An 18,552-nucleotide genomic window follows, 5' to 3' on the forward strand; every position below is an offset into this window, starting at 1 on the left:
AAGGGACTGGCTAAAAATGAAGGATATCTCCACCAAAAAAAATTTGCACCGCTTTACACGTGATGTACGAGTCAACTCCTGTGTCTCTTTTCAACAATCACGGAAGACTTATGTGGCTCAATAAATAAAATATTCTCATCGACGTTTGGTAATCGCCCAATTCAACTCGAAGAGAATGGGATTTCCTTCCTGATTAGAGTTTCCCCTAATGAAAGGTTTCGCCTAATTTACAGGGTTTCTTAATCTTAACTTATGTCTAGATTACATCTACTTCAATTGCATCATTCATTTCTTGTTTTTTTTTTCATTCTTGCCTCTTCTTACGTCTAATTTCCTAATACCAAAACTAATAACAAAATCATTCATGTTTCTTTTTCTTTCTTTTGCTTTTCTTTTCTCCATAGTCTTTTCCTACTTTTTTATTCTATTTCTTACGTCACTACATTAAAATTATATGCCATAAAGACATAATTCGCTAAAATAAATTGATAGTCAGATTTTTACTTTTCCAATATTAATAATAATACTACTATAAATTCCCATATATACTTATTTCCTCTATTACTAAAATGAAATCCTTAAAATTAAATCATTAACCTAAATAAATATTTAAAACATTGATAATTACGAATATATCTATCCTTTACCCTATATATATCTAATAATAATAATAATATCTATACAATTCTCTTATTTTACTTCTTCCTGATCTTTAAGCCGATAACCATGGTGTTCGCTTTTTAAAGAATAAGGCAAAAGCCACTAAATCTAGTAATGATTTATCACTAGCTACTATAATTTTCGCTTGCCTTTCATACTGAGCTACGGTAGTAATAAAATCTGAGATTTTCACTGCCTGAGTACACATGAACTTATTTCTAAATCGATCTAGCCATTGATTTACCAAATCCTGACTGGCTCCACTAGTAAATAAAGCACATGCCTTATATTTTAATTGATCTTCTTTAATCGCAAAAAATACGGCATTGCGTATCAACGTATTCGTTTCAGATATACCAGTTAGTATCGACAAAAAGTGTCTCCTAAATCCTAACTCTACAAGATCGTCTACGCTAAAATTCTTTTCTGAAAATTCAATTAGGTAATAATTCTTGTATCTACGTCCCAGAACGTTATCTCTGAACGTCTGTTCCTTCGTATCGTCGTAGGTCGGATTATATTCAGCAAAATACTTTAAAACACCTAAATCTAAGGAATAATACCTTGACTTGCTGAACATAGTCGCGGGCTTCCCATTATCCTTAAGAACAGGATAATGAACCCTGTGATTATTCTTTAAAGACAACATTGTAAGTTCTTAGTGCTATTATCTACTAATTGAATACTATATTGCTTACTTTTAAGACTAATATAGGTTATATTTAATCTATTGCACTGTAACTGCTTTGTTATTATTATTCTTCCTGCTCTGCTTGTAACCTTAAAACGGAGCAAATAATTAGAGCGGATCTTGACGTAGAATGAACGTTCGTGTGCCGTCGTCTCTGATCGGCAACACTCGTGTTTAAGCGCTTGCGCCACAATCGTCGTTCGCTCTGCACATCCTGAGTGAATCATGCATCTCGCTCTGTGCATTCAAAACTTAACAACAAAATTATTTCACTACTTTTCTTTTCTCTTATTATTACTGCTCTAAACTTATAATAAATTATCACTATATATGCTACTATTATATACTTGAATAAAAAAAAACACCACCATGAAATTACTACGTTTCGTGAACGTCATACGTTATTCCATTTAAAAACACTACTGAAACATATTACTGTAATACAGCCGAGAATCGAACTCGGTCGTAACAGTCACTAGTTCTTACTGTTATACTTGATCGAAGCGAGGGTGGGATGGGTGGGTTTTATTTACGTAATATAATATCATCTAAAATATGGGTGGGAAGGGAGGGTTTAATTATATAAATCTACTGTCTGAGATCGCTACTGATTGGCCTATTACCAAAACCAGCAATTTCCACCATGATCTGAATTACTACTTAAATCTTACAAATAACCTCCGCTAGGCATCGAACCCTAAGCATACTCCACCATGGGAATGAATGGGAGGGATTTAACTATTTACTGAGATCTTTACAAGCCAGCAATCTCCAACCATGTCTTGAATTACTACTGGAATCGTACCCTGATCTAAAAGATCTTAAAACCAGCATCTCGCCACCATGACAACCCAGCCACTCAGTGCCTAATTGGGGATGCAAAGTTGAGTGCAACTGGATGCCTTCCACTCACCATCTAGAATGAGTGGGATAAACTTTGATATTCAATTGCGAGAGGTTTCCCATTGGGGATAAATCAAATAAAGATACGTCCACTTCATTAATTTAATATCACTGTATTTCTTTGACTTATGAGTTTACTGTAAGATTTCAGAACGCTAGTAATGACGGATATTAAGAATAATTTGCCAGACGGGTATAGAAACGGTCAAGTATTGAGCCTTTGAGCCCTGAGTCGGTGCAACACATACCTGGATACTCTGGTGTAATTCCCACGTTGCTCTGGCGTTGAACTCGGCTCCTTTACGCTGAATCTACTTACTGTTGAAAGACGAAAACGAGCATTGAGATATGGCTCCTCTCAATGGCTACTCTTGGCGTGATGTTCTACGTTGTTAGAATGATGTGGTATATGAAGTATATCCTTCTCCTGTCATCAGGCTGACTCGTGGCTAAAGCTTGGTTCTCCAAGAACTCGAACCAAAGACTGATCACTAAAACTTGATCATAGACCCGATCAACTGCACCCTGAGGACTCCTCTATGGACTTCCAGGACTTGATCTCAAACCTCTCTCGTCCTCTGGTTTTGTTGAGCTTTGTCCAACCTCCGTCGTCTGCTTGTCGTCTGCTTGCAGCACGTGCGACACCGTTTTCACATGGAGAGACAAATTCCTTCCATGTGTCAAGACTCAAAATTGCAATCCTCGACACGCTCTGATTTCCCGATTCTAAGCAATTCTCCGCATATCCGTAATTTCGTGAAATTCGTGAAATCTTACAGATTCACTTTATACAATGTATAGAATCTGGCTAATGTGAGGATAGACACATTGTCAACATTTCCTTCCTACATTGCCAGACTCTCAACGAAGACATTCTTATTCACATTTATTTACAACAAACTGCTGACACAAACATTAGCAACATTGTGCAGCTTGCATTATACTCTCATACTCAACATTTAATTCCCGTAACCTTAATAAATGATTTTTCATGACATAAACATTAAAACAGAATCCAAAATATACAAATCGATTTACTCGAAAATCGAGTGCTGCTACAATATGAAGATCACAATGCTTGGAGCCCAAGGATCTTATAAAATAGAGGATCTGCCCTTACAACAAAATCTTGAAGCCATACGTCACAGTTTCGCCACCCCTACTCTGCTCACTCCACCCAATAGGATCGCAATGTTTTGAGCCAACAATCATAGCGGAAACGAAAGTAGCCAATCAGACGATGGCGGAAACGAGAGTAGCCAATCAGACGTGCCGATACTTAGTTGTTTTTTGGCTTCATTATTTAATAGGATGAAGATACGTATGGACAGATCCTCTATTTTATAAGGTCCTTGTTTGAGCTAACATATATGGCAGAAACGAAAGTAGCCAATCATACGTGCCAATGCTAGCTTTTTTTGGCCTCATTGAGTTAATAGGATGACGATGCATACAGGCTGATCCTTTATTTTATAACATCTATTGGTATCGCTAAGTATCGTTCAAAAGAACAAGTGAAATAGTGCATATGCAGTTACGCTAGTTGGTAAACTGTTTCAAGATTCACAAAAGTTCCTCCACAAGACGTCACGGAGAGGGAGCTAATCAGAACGCTGAACGTGAACTGGGGCTCCCTGTTATTTTATATATCTTGACGAAATACAATGTATACGAATAGAAAATAACTAATCATTATGTATGACACACAAATATCTAATCACGGTTACAACCACTGAATCTATCTATAACACAAAATCATACGAGTATTCATTTTGCAACAACAAAAATTAACAAATTACCAATCCATATAAAATAAGTAAGTAGCATGAAACCTTCAATTTCGTAATGAATAGAAGATACGATAAATGAACAAATGGAAAGATATTGTAATATGACAAAAAATATTTGATAAGGGTAAAAGATATTTTGTTAACTAATAATCTCAATACTTTGTAAATTTTCATATTTTAAATGGAAATAAAATTGAATTCCCAGTCTGGTGCTGTTAGATCGTTCACATTTTTAGATCAATCAAGGAAGCCATGTAGCAACTCAAAATTATATACAGACAGAACATTTCTTCTATAAGGAACAAACCTTACGTTATGTAGCAATGTGTTGATTTACTATGTAAATAACAAACACTTCGTACTTCGAAGCAATGAGAAAATTCTTGTAAATGTAAATGTAAGCGGAAGAATGATGACGTCAGCAAACACTAGAAAGAGAAGGCAGATGGACAAAAGGAGAGGAAGTATTCAAGTGAGGAAGGTTCGACCTCATCATTCTCTTCGATCAAATCTTGGTGAGTACAAGCTGGTTATTAATTGCTAAACTCATTGATAATATTTGACTTAAATTGTTAATCTTTATTTCCATCAAAAGTCATACTTCTCTATGAACGTGTTAGTCATTGTCAGGGTAGTCATAAGGCCATAGCACTAGTTTTGGGTAGTTATCAAGATCTGATGTCTCTACTTTTATTTGATAAATTAAGCCAATTCAAACTAAATCATTTATCTGCATTAATCTAATTAAACGATTCAGGTTGATATAAGTATAGATATTAGCCCCATACTAATTATGTTTATCAATTTCTGAGCTACGTATGAATATACATATGTACACTCATGTCCAAAATGATTGTCGCATATCTATAACTGTCTTCTTGTAAGAATATAACTTGATAATGATTTTGGAGGGTGCTTTTAATACTGATACTATGTGTATAATCAGGAAATGTATAGGCCTATTTGTGGTAAATTTCATAGGAAAAGAATTATAAATACGAAAATTAGAATGAGTAAAACAAAATGTTGCTAAATGAACAAGAAAGTTTTATTTTCGCTTGATTGTTCTTATTTACTGCTCTTTTGACATGACATTTTCCACACGCATGTGTTTGCCGATTATACACATACTAACATTATAAGAAATACCGGGCGAGTTCGTTATCAAATTATATTCTTACAACAACATATTTATAGACATGCGACAATAATTTTGGACATGAGTGTACATATCGTCGCATGAGAACTAGAGGAACGTAACTCCAGAAATGCGATTTTCGTTTTCTTCATGTTTGGACATAATTTTGAAAGCCCCACTTGGTGTAAATGGAACGTAATGCCGTCTGTTCACCTTGTCAATCATCTGTTGTAATGTAGCTCAATTACCACCTTATTAAAAATACATCTTTCTAAGAAAATAATACTTTTGTCCTCTCACCTGTAAACCTACGAAAATGGAGTTAAGTTCCTCTGGTTCTCACGCGACGATATGTCAACGTCCGGTTTTAATCCAAATTGATGGCATACGTTAATATTATAGCGCTTAATTCACGAAACAAACAAAAACAAATTTATCCTTAAATATCTATTACTATATAGTCTAAATATACAAGATCCATAATTAACTAGTAACTAATAATATGTATTTGAATTTGTCTTTGAACAAATTCATCTACATTTAGGTAATTTACTTACTGTACATGCCCGAATTTTCTCCTTTTATATCACCTAAAGCTGTTTGTTAGTTAAATAACAAATATTTTATGATATGTCAATGATATGTTAGTGAAATAAAAGCTTTAATAGAGGTTTGAACGAGGAAAAAAATCGGTATTGCGTGTAAAAACAAAACTCAAACTTACAACGGGTAAAATTAACTAATCAGTTTTCAGAATTACTTCGTCCATGACTGTTTCAATATCCGTTCTCTGAAGTTTTATATAAAGCTATAATTATGCATTATTTCATAGTACCTATGCTGAGCAAATGCAGGCGTGGTATGCAGACGCACTTATGACGTAGACCAATAAAATTGCGTGTTTTTTCTCGTGGAAAATTCAGATGGTATTTCTTTCTCTTTCTGATATCTCCAAATATTGAAAAATGTTTGAAGAATTATTTTAAGGGAAATTTTATACTAATGTTCTACATTTACTTTTAAATTTAAATGCTCAACATGTATTTTAGTGGATATCTCCATTATATGTGTATTGGAGTGCTCTTAATCTACCTGTTATCGAAATGATGAATTCAGAAAAGAAAGGATCCGACAACCCTCGAACTATCCTTATTATGAGCATAACATTTTAAGCTCCTATCTTCATTGACGTAATATTGGTACAGGTTACCGTAGCCTATCTCTAATTAAGAATACAACTGGATGTGTTAGCCCACGTAACATAACTTTCGAGCTTCTATATGTCATGGTTTTAAAGATACTTTGCCTTTAACAGGGGAAAAACTTCATGTAGGCTTTTGTATGCGAAAATTAAGTTAGTGTGGTAGCTACCTACGATGCGCTTTCGGAAAGTAATCTCCGATTGGTCACTGTGCGTGAAGTAGTGAGGCCAGCGCAACCATCTTTGCACAGACATGCACGGTAGATAAGTCTGCATTCAGCAGTGGTAGTGTGGTGGTTGTCTAATCACTAGTTCCACTTGTGTAGAGTCCCAAAGTGTGTGTTGTAATAGAAAATCCCGTCAAGTGTGAGGTGCGAGCTGTTATACGTTTTCTAACATCAAAATAATATTCGGCAGCACCTGTTCATCGGGAACTTTGTGCCGTGTATGGACCAAGTGTGATGAGTGAAGGAGTTGTTCGTGAATGGATTCGAAAATTTAAAAGCGGACGAACAAACATTCATGACGAAGCGAGGAATGGCAGGCCATCAGTGGTCATTGATGAACTCGTTCGGAAAATTGATGGAAAAATTAGTGAAGATCGACGTTTGACTATCTCGTAACTTTCGGATGAATTTACACAAATTTCCAATATTGTTTTTGAGCGCTCTGCTGATGATGAGCTGCAAGATGCGATCATAGGCTGTCTCAAGCACAGACGGTAGATTTTTATGCTGATGGAATTTCTAAGTTAGTGCAGAGATATGATAAGTGCTTGAATGTTTATGGAAACTATGTTGATGGAATTTCTAAGTTAGTGCAGAGATATAATAAGTGCTTGAATGTTTATGGAAACTATGTTGATGGAATTTCTAAGTTAGTGCAGAGATATGATAAGTGCTTGAATGTTTATGGAAGCTATGTTGATGGAATTTCTAAGTTAGTGCAGAGATATGATAAGTGCTTGAATGTTTATGGAAGCTATGTTGATGGAATTTCTAAGTTAGTGCAGAGATATGATAAGTGCTTGAATGTTTATGGAAGCTATGTTGATGGAATTTCTAAGTTAGTGCAGAGATATGATAAGTGCTTGAATATTTATGGAAACTATGTTGATGGAATTTCTAAGTTAGTGCAGAGATATGATAAGTGCTTGAATGTTTATGGAAACTATGTTGATGGAATTTCTAAGTTAGTGCAGAGATATGATAAGTGCTTGAATGTTTATGGAAACTATGTTGATGGAATTTCTAAGTTAGTGCAGAGATATGATAAGTGCTTGAATGTTTATGGAAACTATGTTGATGGAATTTCTAAGTTAGTGCAGAGATATGATAAGTGCTTGAATGTTTATGGAAACTATGTTGATGGAATTTCTAAGTTAGTGCAGAGATATGATAAGTGCTTGAATGTTTATGGAAACTATGTTGATGGAATTTCTAAGTTAGTGCAGAGATATGATAAGTGCTTGAATATTTATGGAAACTATGTTGATGGAATTTCTAAGTTAGTGCAGAGATATGATAAGTGCTTGAATGTTTATGGAAACTATGTTGATGGAATTTCTAAGTTAGTGCAGAGATATGATAAGTGCTTGAATATTTATGGAAACTATGTTGATGGAATTTCTAAGTTAGTGCAGATATATGATAAGCGCTTGAATGTTTATGGAAACTATGTTGATGGAATTTCTAAGTTAGTGCAGAGATATGATAAGCGCTTGAATGTTTATGGAAACTATGTTGATGGAATTTCCAAGTTAGTGCAGAGATATGATAAGCGCTTGAATGTTTATGGAAACTATGTTGATGGAATTTCTAAGTTAGTGCAGAGATATGATAAGTCCTTAAATGTTTATGGAAACTATGTCGAAAGATAAAACAAAGAAGCAGTTTCCAAATGCATATAATAAATTCTTATTTACTTTGGTGTTTCTTTTTGAACCAATAGGAGGTTACCTTCCGAATGGCACTCGTATTTCAGTCTACGTTACTTACTCTCTTATAATATCCGTAGTTATTCAACCACACGGGGCTCCATTTATAGATCGGAACGTCATCGTTAAACTATAAAAGGAAACAAAGAAGACAGACCATTTAGACACGCAGACAGAAACAAACCTACTGACACAATAATAAACAAAAGAAACCGTTTGAGTTTATTTATATTGATCAGTGAAACAAAAATGTATGTAATGTAGTACAATGGAACCTCGATAACTCGAAGTTTTCTGTTTTTTTTTTTTTTTTTTTTTAACTTTCCATAACACTCAATGCCAAAAATTACCATTAAATTTGATATCCTATATTTAAGAAACTCAACGAACCGAAGGTTTCGGTACTTTTCATAACAAAAACAAAACTTTTGTAACTCAATTGTAATTCCTTTGGGATTCAAGATACAAGTTACTGAGATTCCACTGTAGGTGGTTCTATACGAGGACGATGAAGGGAAAAAGAAAGATTCTTTTAATGTGAAACATAAAGACAAATGATCTATCCAAAAGACTTATACAGTAGACTCCTGAGTATCCGGCTCGCGACTATCCGGCCTCCGTAGTATCCGGCTTACTTTCCTTTTATAGTAATTAAATGAGGAAGGGAAGACTGGCAACATTGCCAAGACATTGGAAGCGGGCGTCTGCTACAATCCTTCTACATGTCGTGTGCAAAATACAAGGAAAAGAGCAGAGTTCTTCTCCTTGGTCATTGTTCCGTCCAAGGATGTTATAAAATAGAGGATCTGCCTATATGTATCTTCATCCTATTAAATTAATGAAGCCAAAAAAAAAACCGAGCATCGGCAAGTCTGATTGGCTACTCTCGTTTTTGCCATCGTCTGATTGGCTACTTTCGTTTCCGCCATGATTGTTGGCTCAAAACATTGCGATCTTATTGGGCGGAGTGGGCAGAGTAGGGGTGGGAAAACTGTGACGTAAGGCTTCAAGATTTTGTTGTAAGGGCGGCTCCTCTATTTTATAAGATCCTTGGTTCCGTCAGTGTATAACGGACCTCAGTACAGTACGCTTGCCGCTGTTTCTGATTATAACTGTATAGTACGTACAGTGCTGTATTCGTAAATTGTTCTTGGGGTATGCTTAATGTTTTTTTAAGTGTACTATAGTGGAGATTTGAAAATGGGTGATAAACGAAAAAAGTTGTAGTGACTATGGAGAAGACTATTCATAGAACTCCGGCCTTTTTGTTATCCAAAATACCCTTCCGCACATTAGGCCGGATACTCGCAAGTCTACTGTAGTTTAGGAATTACAAACCGTACTCTCCATTCGAGCATATGCGCTATACATATCCAACTCTTACCATAGCGTGAAGCCAGTTTTTCTATACCGTCATTACACACTGTTGCGGCAAATGCATTCAACCATGAATGATAATGTCTTTGATGCATCAGCAGTAAGAAAGTCCTTTCGGAAAGGAATAAATATTCGATTGCAACATGCAGTAAACTCCACTTGCAATCCCTAAGTTTGAACCGAGCAGCGAATACGGTACAGAAGTGAGCATGAACGATCGAATTGTCAGCCGTGAATATGTGCAACAAAATTTAGAATTCTGCCAATTGTAAGGTGCGAAGCGCGAAAAGGTTTTTTACTTTCCACTTGTTCCAGAAGTTGAACGATCCTTTCCATAAAACACTTTCCTTCTACTGGTCATGTCAAAGACGCTTTGAATATATTGATTTTAACGTAGTATGATGTCAGTATAGAAAAACTAACATATATATCACGCTGTGATAAGTCTTTGAAAGTCTATGACAAGTATGTTGCAAAGAGTAACGTAATTTTTGTTGTTCGGCTTCTTTCTTTTTCTGGTTAATCCTCGTATAATTGCAAATATCTGAATAGCAAACAATACTAAAATATGAAAACGAAACTGACCATTTTCTTGCAGGAAACTCTGAAACAAAGTCATCAGTTGTTTTAAAAGTCATGAATCGTCACGAGGAAATTTACTTGTGATGTCATAATTAAACAGGCAAAAAACCTACTCAACAGTGAACAATATTTTCACATCTATCACTTTTATTTTAAATAATAGTACGAAATTACGAGAATTAATTTTTGTCACAAATATACACCAGGGGCGTATCCAGGACCGACTTCTGGGGGGCCGGTGGGTTGTGATACTGCTACTTTTAAGGGCTCCAAACTTTGGGATGGGTTTTATTTATATATACAAAATAAGAAAATTTCTTCTTCTGGGAGGGCGATCGCCCCGATTGCCTCCCTGGATCCGCCACTGATATACACCCTGTAAAAATTCAATGGATCATCTCATTACTTTCTATTAAATTTTTTCCGTGACGTTTTCAGGTTCCCACCGAAAAGCTCTGCGCAATACTCCCTGCCTAATTACAGCTTTCGAAGGCTTATGTTTCAGTGAATTGGGCCATAAATTTTATCCTTCTGACCAAATATTCTGAAAACGAACTGTTTTGCGATGAGTGAACTTTGCACAGAAAGTTTTTTGAATCACGAAATAAATTTTTCCGAACGATACTTTTGATACTATAAAGGTAAAAAAGAAAGTCCTGTCTCTTTTTCACTCACCACCTTTGAACATCTATATGTCACCTACGACGTACCTGGAAGATAAAAAAATAGTCCCCATCAGCATCCAAGACCTTCTGCCAACGTTCTGGAAGGCCACGGATTCACGCATTCCAGAATTCATGGATTCACGTAGAAGGCCACGCGGTAGAACGTGGTGGGATGTAAAGCTAAGAAGGTATCAACTGCATTTTGCATCTCTACTTGGGATTTGAACTGGCGTCCTCTAAGATGATTGTCCAAGGTATGGAACAGGTGATAATCGGACGGTGCAATGTCCGGGAAGTTTGGGGAATGCAATACTGTTTCCCATTCAAGGTGTAGAATTGTGTCCCGGATCATTCTAGCCACGTGGACTTAGTAATGTCCTGCAACAGGAGGATCCCTTTGCGATTCAGAAGTGCTGCTTCCAGAGTTTTGAGTTTCTCTTGAACACGGCTCAACTGCTGACAGTACATAGTTGCATTGATGCTCTGACCAGCTGGTACCAGTTCCCGATGCACGATGTCACAAGCAGTCCACCAAACACACAGGAGGGCCATCTTCTGGTGAAGTGCTAGTTTCGGCTGTTTTTGAACCGATTCATAAGATGCTAACCAATGATGACAGCACCGTGGAGCTTCATACATGACTCACTTCTCATCACATGTCAACACCCTGTCCAGAAATTGCTCCTTCCTCAGATGAGACAGCAAAGAAACACAGGTGTCTGCTCGGGTTGCCTTCTGGCCATGTGGGACCCATCTACCCAACTTGTAGTGCTTACCAAGTTGATGAAAATGTTGCTGAAATGTTTCTCCACTCACACGGAACTGTAGTCCCAGTTCCTCACATGTCTCACCATTGTTCGCCTTAATTGATGCCTGAAGATCATCATTTTGTGCATGTGTAAATCTTCTGGTACGTGGTGCGTCTTCGAGTGTTCCGTCACCGTCCTTAAACTGGTTGAACCAGCGCTACACTGTCCGTATAGTCACGACACCTTCACCAAAGGCCTGGTATACCTTCCGCCCTGCTCCAGCGGTTTTTGACCCCAGTTTAAACTCGTGCAGCATACTCGCCCTTATGACGCTCTGTGGAGGTCCGATGTTCACTCTGTCCTTACGCAAGTTCACGGTGTAACTGAACTGTCACAACCAGGTAGTATGTTGGAAATACCCACACCAACAACTAACCTTTGCCTTATCTCCATTTGCACTCAACTCACGGTGTAAGGGTCAATTGAATACAGACCTCCACAAAAGGCGGCAGAACTTTCTTGGTTACCTTTATATATTGGCACCAGTTGAGGATAACGCATCAGCTGAAAGTAGGGTTGACCGATTTGCGACAAGCTTTTCAATAATGAAGAACACGTTGGCCTAGGTCTTACTGAAATTAGAAAATCAAGTGACAAAATGGGAATTTGATAGAGAAAGTAGTCTAAGACCAATTGAGTAAGTTCGATGAGCATTGCCAGAACGAATTTAAATAGTATTACTTTTTTCTTATTAACTTCTATAGATTTTATACTAATCGTTCTGTGTACTTTATTATTATACTCATTATCTTTAATATATCTAACCATTTATAATTTATTTGAGTACTAAATTTTTTTTACACATGTTTTGTTTAAGAGTTCTGTTAAAATGTTCTATGATATATTGTTTTACGAAGACGTGCTCGAAATTGAAAAATTCGCAAAATATTACCTATGTGTTACGGTTCCCGAGATATGGCTCTTTAAATCTCTTGAAATCCGAACTTTTTTCACCAATATCTGGGGAACGGTGACCAGTTGGCCAGTGACCGCCGGTTACTATTTGGTACCAAAATGTTCACTATCCTCTTAGGTATTGATCAACACCAATATAATGTCTCTATGACTTATGGTTTCCGAGATACGTCCTATCTGAGATATGAGGTCCTATCTGAGATCCTATATGAGATATTTCCTTAAATTACAAGAAATCGGAGCTTTTTTGACCAATATCTCGGAAATGGTAAGAGTGGCGCGAAAAATTCCATCACTTTTTTTTCAGATATTTTTTTGATGCTCTATCGAATGGGGGGCTCAAAATTGGAAAATTCACAAATAACACACATACACACACACACACAGAAAGAGAGAGAGAGAGAGAGAGAGACAGAGAGACAGAGAGAGAATGCAGAATTTTGTCAATGCAGAATTCAAGCATCAAACCTCATTTCGTTCAAGGACACTCACAATTTTTATTTAAATTTTATTACGCTAAATGTTTAAAGCGGAGGAGGGAACTGAAAGAAGGAAATCCTTTCGCACTTTACTGTTACGAATTATTTGTTAGGAAATTATTCTGCTTGAGACTTATTATAAGCTCAATCTGACAAGTTCTATAGATCAGGCACCATTAGGTTTAAGCGAAGGTAATGAATGTCTTCCACAAGGGCGCTCATCAGGGAAGGGGGCAAGGTGGGGCACTTGCCCCCGCCCTCCCCTTTAGAGGAAATTGTACTTCAGAATATCGAAAATCCAATCAAATTTTTACATTAGTTACAGCAAAATTTGAAACTATTTTTGAAACGTCGCTTATACTTTTCCCCCTTGGAAACTACAACATTGGTGCCCTTGGTCTTCCAAGATAGTTTGATCACGTGCCAAGAAGTAGGGATGCGTTCGAGTCGAGTCGAGACAGAATTTTCCTAACAAAATTCGAGTCGAGACACAGCTCTTCCAATAGAAAAATATATATTTTTCGAGTCGAGACATCACTTTTACAGCACATTTTCGAGTCGAGACAGTCTCAAATCTTGTCTCGTGCGCATCCCTACCAAGAAGTTGGTAACTATAGAACGAGAGACACGCTAGATTTAAAAAAAGACTGTCTGTACAACATACGGATTGATTTTACTGTATAGCTTTACAATTATATTTGCTTAATTAAGTTATTTTTTAAACTTTTTATGTCTTAAAATGTAAAATAGCTAGGATTTATAATAATAAAATTTCTTAATAGTAATTTTTAACATCCTTTTACCATTGCAGCAATCTGACCTCTTTCCTCTTCTTCAAATATATTATACTAATTGGAATGATAAATTGAATAATGTCGCTTGAGGTTAAAATTCTTTCAGCGATTCCTTAATGCTTTTCGACATATAAAACGTCTAATAATATTGTCTGCCTTCTACAAAAAAAAAAAAAAAAAAAAAAAAACTTTCAACAAGGACTGAATGGACTTGGGATTGGTAGCTTGGGTTTTATAGAAGCAGTCCGCTGCACTCGAACTGCTCGATATGGTCTCGCAAATATCGATTTGGAAACACTGATGTTATTTTATTGGTTTGCTCGTAGCAACTTCTGTCTGCTTGCCTGAGCAAATCGATTCACCGAACCTTATGCAGAGTCGTTTTCACGTATGATTAGAGCCATGCTAAGAGTTTTACTAACGCATAATTATCAGAAGTTCATCCAAAATCTCTTATTAGCACGTTGTAGTTGACTAACTAGGGAAGGGTGCGATGTCACTCAGAGACAATTGCACCAAATTTGTTGTAAGAGTTGGTAATGGGAATAGAAAAGAACGTGTGAAAGCATTCGTTTCGCAAGTGTTCGGAATCAGAAATAATGAGCCCTGCAGTTCTGAAGAAGTATGGCCTGTCAATCAGATATTGATGGGACGGAGCCTTTGTTCACTGTTGCGGCCAATGCAGAAGAACTTAAATAAAGTAGAATGAAAACAGAAAAGGTGAGCTGACAGAAAATGCGCCAATGTCCGCCCCCGATCTCACCAGGCGAATGCCGGGATACTAAATCTATTAACTGCCCTGTCCGTGCTGTTACCAATTGGGTATGCATTACTAGTTAGCTTAATGAATTTATATTTAAAAAAATAAAGAAAATATATGCAGAAATTAATCATGGGCGTCGCCAGAAGTTTTTCAGGGAAGGGGTCGAAATGAAGTTGCTGTATTTCTTCACACTATAAGATGTCAGTGTTGAAGTATTAAACTGATTTCATTTGTACGGTTTTTGATATCTACCGTTCACCGAAATTAAAGTATTGCGTGTTTGTGACGCGAATTTAAATATATATTTCGGGATTAGTGACTTTTAAAATGGAAACGACTGTGGACAGCCATAACAAAAATAACCGTTTGAATACATACAAGACTGTTCATTAACACAACTATGTTAAAGCAGAGGATAAAGAAATATTTGAATTTGGTCTACTCACCACTAGAAAGCAGCAAAATGTATTGGACAGAAACAGCCTCGTAACAACTGCGTTCAAGACTCCAAATATGACTCACGTATTTTTCACAAATACTGCACTTTAATAGTGTGATCACAAAATGAACATGAATGTTTCACTTCTGTTTCCTAGCACACATAAGACAGAACGTTTTCCCTGCCTACACACATGCCATGTTCGTAAAGTTAGCTTCCAAATTGGTCTCAACAAGATTAGAAAACCTTGTTAACCTTAATATACCGTACAGTAAGTTATATATTTTTTATTTTATTTATTTATTTTTTTGAGGTAATGAAACAATTGTTAAGAGAAGCATTAAAGGGTATAACACTCATACATAGTACCAGGAACTGTATTCAAAAATAAATATGCTAAAAGAAAACTAACACACGTTCAGTCTGGAACAGATGAGAGTTTCTTTTTAAATTTATTTCAATTCCTCTTTATAGAGATAAAGTGGGAAATGGCAAGACCAGTTAATGATTTAGTATCCCGGTATTCGCCTGGTGGGACTGAGGGCGGACATTGGCAAATTTTCTGTTCAGCTCACCTTTTCTATTTTCATTCTACTTTATTTAACTTCATCTGCATTGATCGCAACAGTGAACAAGGGCTCCGTCCCATCAATATTTGATTGATTTCTCCTGAACTGTAGGGCTCATTATTTCTGACTCCGAACGCCTGTGAAACGAATACTTCCACACGTTCTTTTCTGTTTCCATTATCTACTCTTACACCAAATTTGGTGCAATTGTCTCTGAGTGACATCGCGCCCTTCCCTTGTAAGTTAGTCATATGTGACTAATTAATTTAGAACAGTGTGTACATAGGCTTAGCCATGGTTTAGCCACAATAAACTTTCATTATGATAATACAAAGACAATTAATTACTTATTTTTCTTTCCTTTCACCTCATCGGGTGAGTTTACTATGAAACAGCTATTAGGCCGAGTCCTCTACAATAGCAGAACTGTTTCTTAAAGTGAACAGTGAGTGATGAGTAAAAAAATCTAGTTTTCTGACGAATATATGCAACAGATCGATGAATTATCTTTCCTTATAATTACAACATATCCTTCTATTGTCGCTAATATTAATTGACTTCTACTTATTCCCCTCTTACATACATCCCTCAGTAATGAATAAGTTAATTATAATTTCATTTCGTAACTATTTGTAAGTTGTTCTGATGTCAAACCACAAAGAAAACATTTCGAATTTCGTATTTCATACATTTTGATATTAACTAACAACGCATGCGCACGACTCGATTTTCGTAGCTGCTACATTTATTTTTCTCACCAGATGTATTGGGGTTATATTAGTTAATCATACTCAAATCAACTTATTAGCTGAACTTCAAGCAGACTCTGAATACCAAAAAGTACTTCCTTCTTAATACGGAACTAATACTACACTAATTAACCGCGTGACCAATGCTTGACTAACGAATTCTCTTTGAATACCGACCACCGTGTTTTCGCGGACGAGCAGAATTTTGAAGGATCATACGCTAAACTCTGAGTTCACATTGCGGTTCCTCCAGGCCTGTAAGTTTCTTCTTATTCCATTAGTTTGGAAATAATAAGCTATTATTCTACCTATTCCCTTATGAAACAGAGATAATGGTATAACTTGGGAATACAGTTCTACCTTTTCCACTAGAGAAAGCATTCTTTGTATAATGAATCCTAATAAAGATTTTCATGCTACACTGATTTTGCCTTACCTCTCGGAACAACAAGTTAATAGAAGGAAGTTAACTTTAAAAAAAAAAGTGTGTGTTTGTGCGTCTTTGCATACATCCGATAATTAACTATAAAACAAGAGGTGAAAACCTTTTAAACTTCAGTAGTAAATCTTTGTTTCATTGTGAATTATCGCTACTCCGTTTGATAATTTTCCAACCCAACAATTCTGTAGAAGTACAAAGCGAAGGAGTTAGGGGTAGGTCAAGCTACACAACTACATATTGCAATCAGAACACACGCAGAAAAATGCGTTCTCCGGACACCACTATATTGTACAAATATACAGTATCCTCTTGCTTACTATAGAAATCAGTACGGAGCATACGTTATCCGTATGCTACATAGGCACTGCCCTTAGATGTTACATCATGCCGTTGCAGGATGTCTGATATCTAACAGTTTTCTGTATATCACATGCATATACTTATGTTACCTTCGTCAGCTATATGTTATATTCGTCCATTTGTATGTGAGATCCTGACCGCCTACATTGTTTCATACGGAAAGTACGTATAGATGGAACACTTATACAGAAAGTATTATAAAACATGCGTTTTCAGTTATACATATGCTGTACGTTAAGTCCAAAAACTACAGGAATTACGCATGTAACCTATCTTTTTAAGTATGACACCTATATTTTTTTTTCTCAGTGCAGATGTACTGTATATACAGGAAGCACAAACCTTAAACAAATACTTCACAAACGTTATCATATAATAACGTAAAATTACTACAGTCGGAAACTAGTCACCAATGAACATAGAAAAAGTTTCAACATTGTAATAAGTAGATCTCTCACTAACTAACTCTATGGCTTATGAAACCCGAAGGTTCAATGCCGCGTTGAAGGGAGTTTTTCATTGAGTTCTGTCCTTAGCCAACTGGATCCAGTTTCTACTTTGTATTCCTATTTCTGTGAGATCCATCATAATATAATTCTTCCATCTGTGCCTAGGACTCTCTAATGACCTTTTTCCTGTCGGACTTCCAGTTAAAATTTTGAAAGCGTTCCTACTTTCTTCCATTCTGGCTACATGACTTGCCCACCTAAGCCTCCTAGACTTGATGATCATAATGTTATGAAGTTTCTATCACATCACATCTCCCAACCATAGAGCATAAGAAGCAAAGTATCATTTTATATATTTTAAGTTTCAAATTCATCGTCAGAATTCGCAAAAACAATGGATTTTGAACTGAATAATAACACCAATTCCCTGCTTTCAGTCGACATTCAATTTGCTCATGGATATGGTTTGGGTCTGTTAATGTTGATCCTAAATATATGAAAGTGCCAAGTTTATCGAAAATATTATTTGGTATTTTAACGTGTTCATAATTTGCAGTGTTACGGTCACGCCGAATGTCCATTTATGTAGTTTTATTTGCATATACTTCTAAACCCATGTCCTTGCAGGCGTTTAATAAGGTCTCTCCATTTAATGTATATTGTTCTCACATCATCTTCTGTCAGGTTAATATCATTAGCATAAAACATTAACTTGGCGAGTTACATTCAGATCTAGACCCTGGTTGTTATCTCTAATTTCCCTTGTAGGGCATTCCAAAATAAAATTGAATAATAATGGCGTCAACACATCTTTATGTCTTAGGTCATTTTGGTGGAAAAG

General features: G+C 36.3%; 1 protein-coding gene across 1 annotated transcript in view; it reads right to left on the reverse strand.

The window, feature by feature from the left end:
- LOC145692667 (uncharacterized) overlaps positions 1-18,552 on the reverse strand; it is a 93,437-nt gene that overhangs the window by 6,244 nt on the left and 68,641 nt on the right. The window contains exon 3 of the mRNA XM_081768040.1: positions 8,381-8,449. Within this exon, the coding sequence (XP_081624166.1) occupies positions 8,381-8,449 (69 nt within the window). The remainder of the gene's footprint in view (positions 1-8,380; positions 8,450-18,552) is intronic.

Source organism: Thermobia domestica, chromosome 8 (assembly GCF_964235325.1).
Source record: "Thermobia domestica chromosome 8, izTheDome1.hap1.1, whole genome shotgun sequence".
NCBI lineage: Eukaryota > Metazoa > Arthropoda > Insecta > Zygentoma > Lepismatidae > Thermobia > Thermobia domestica.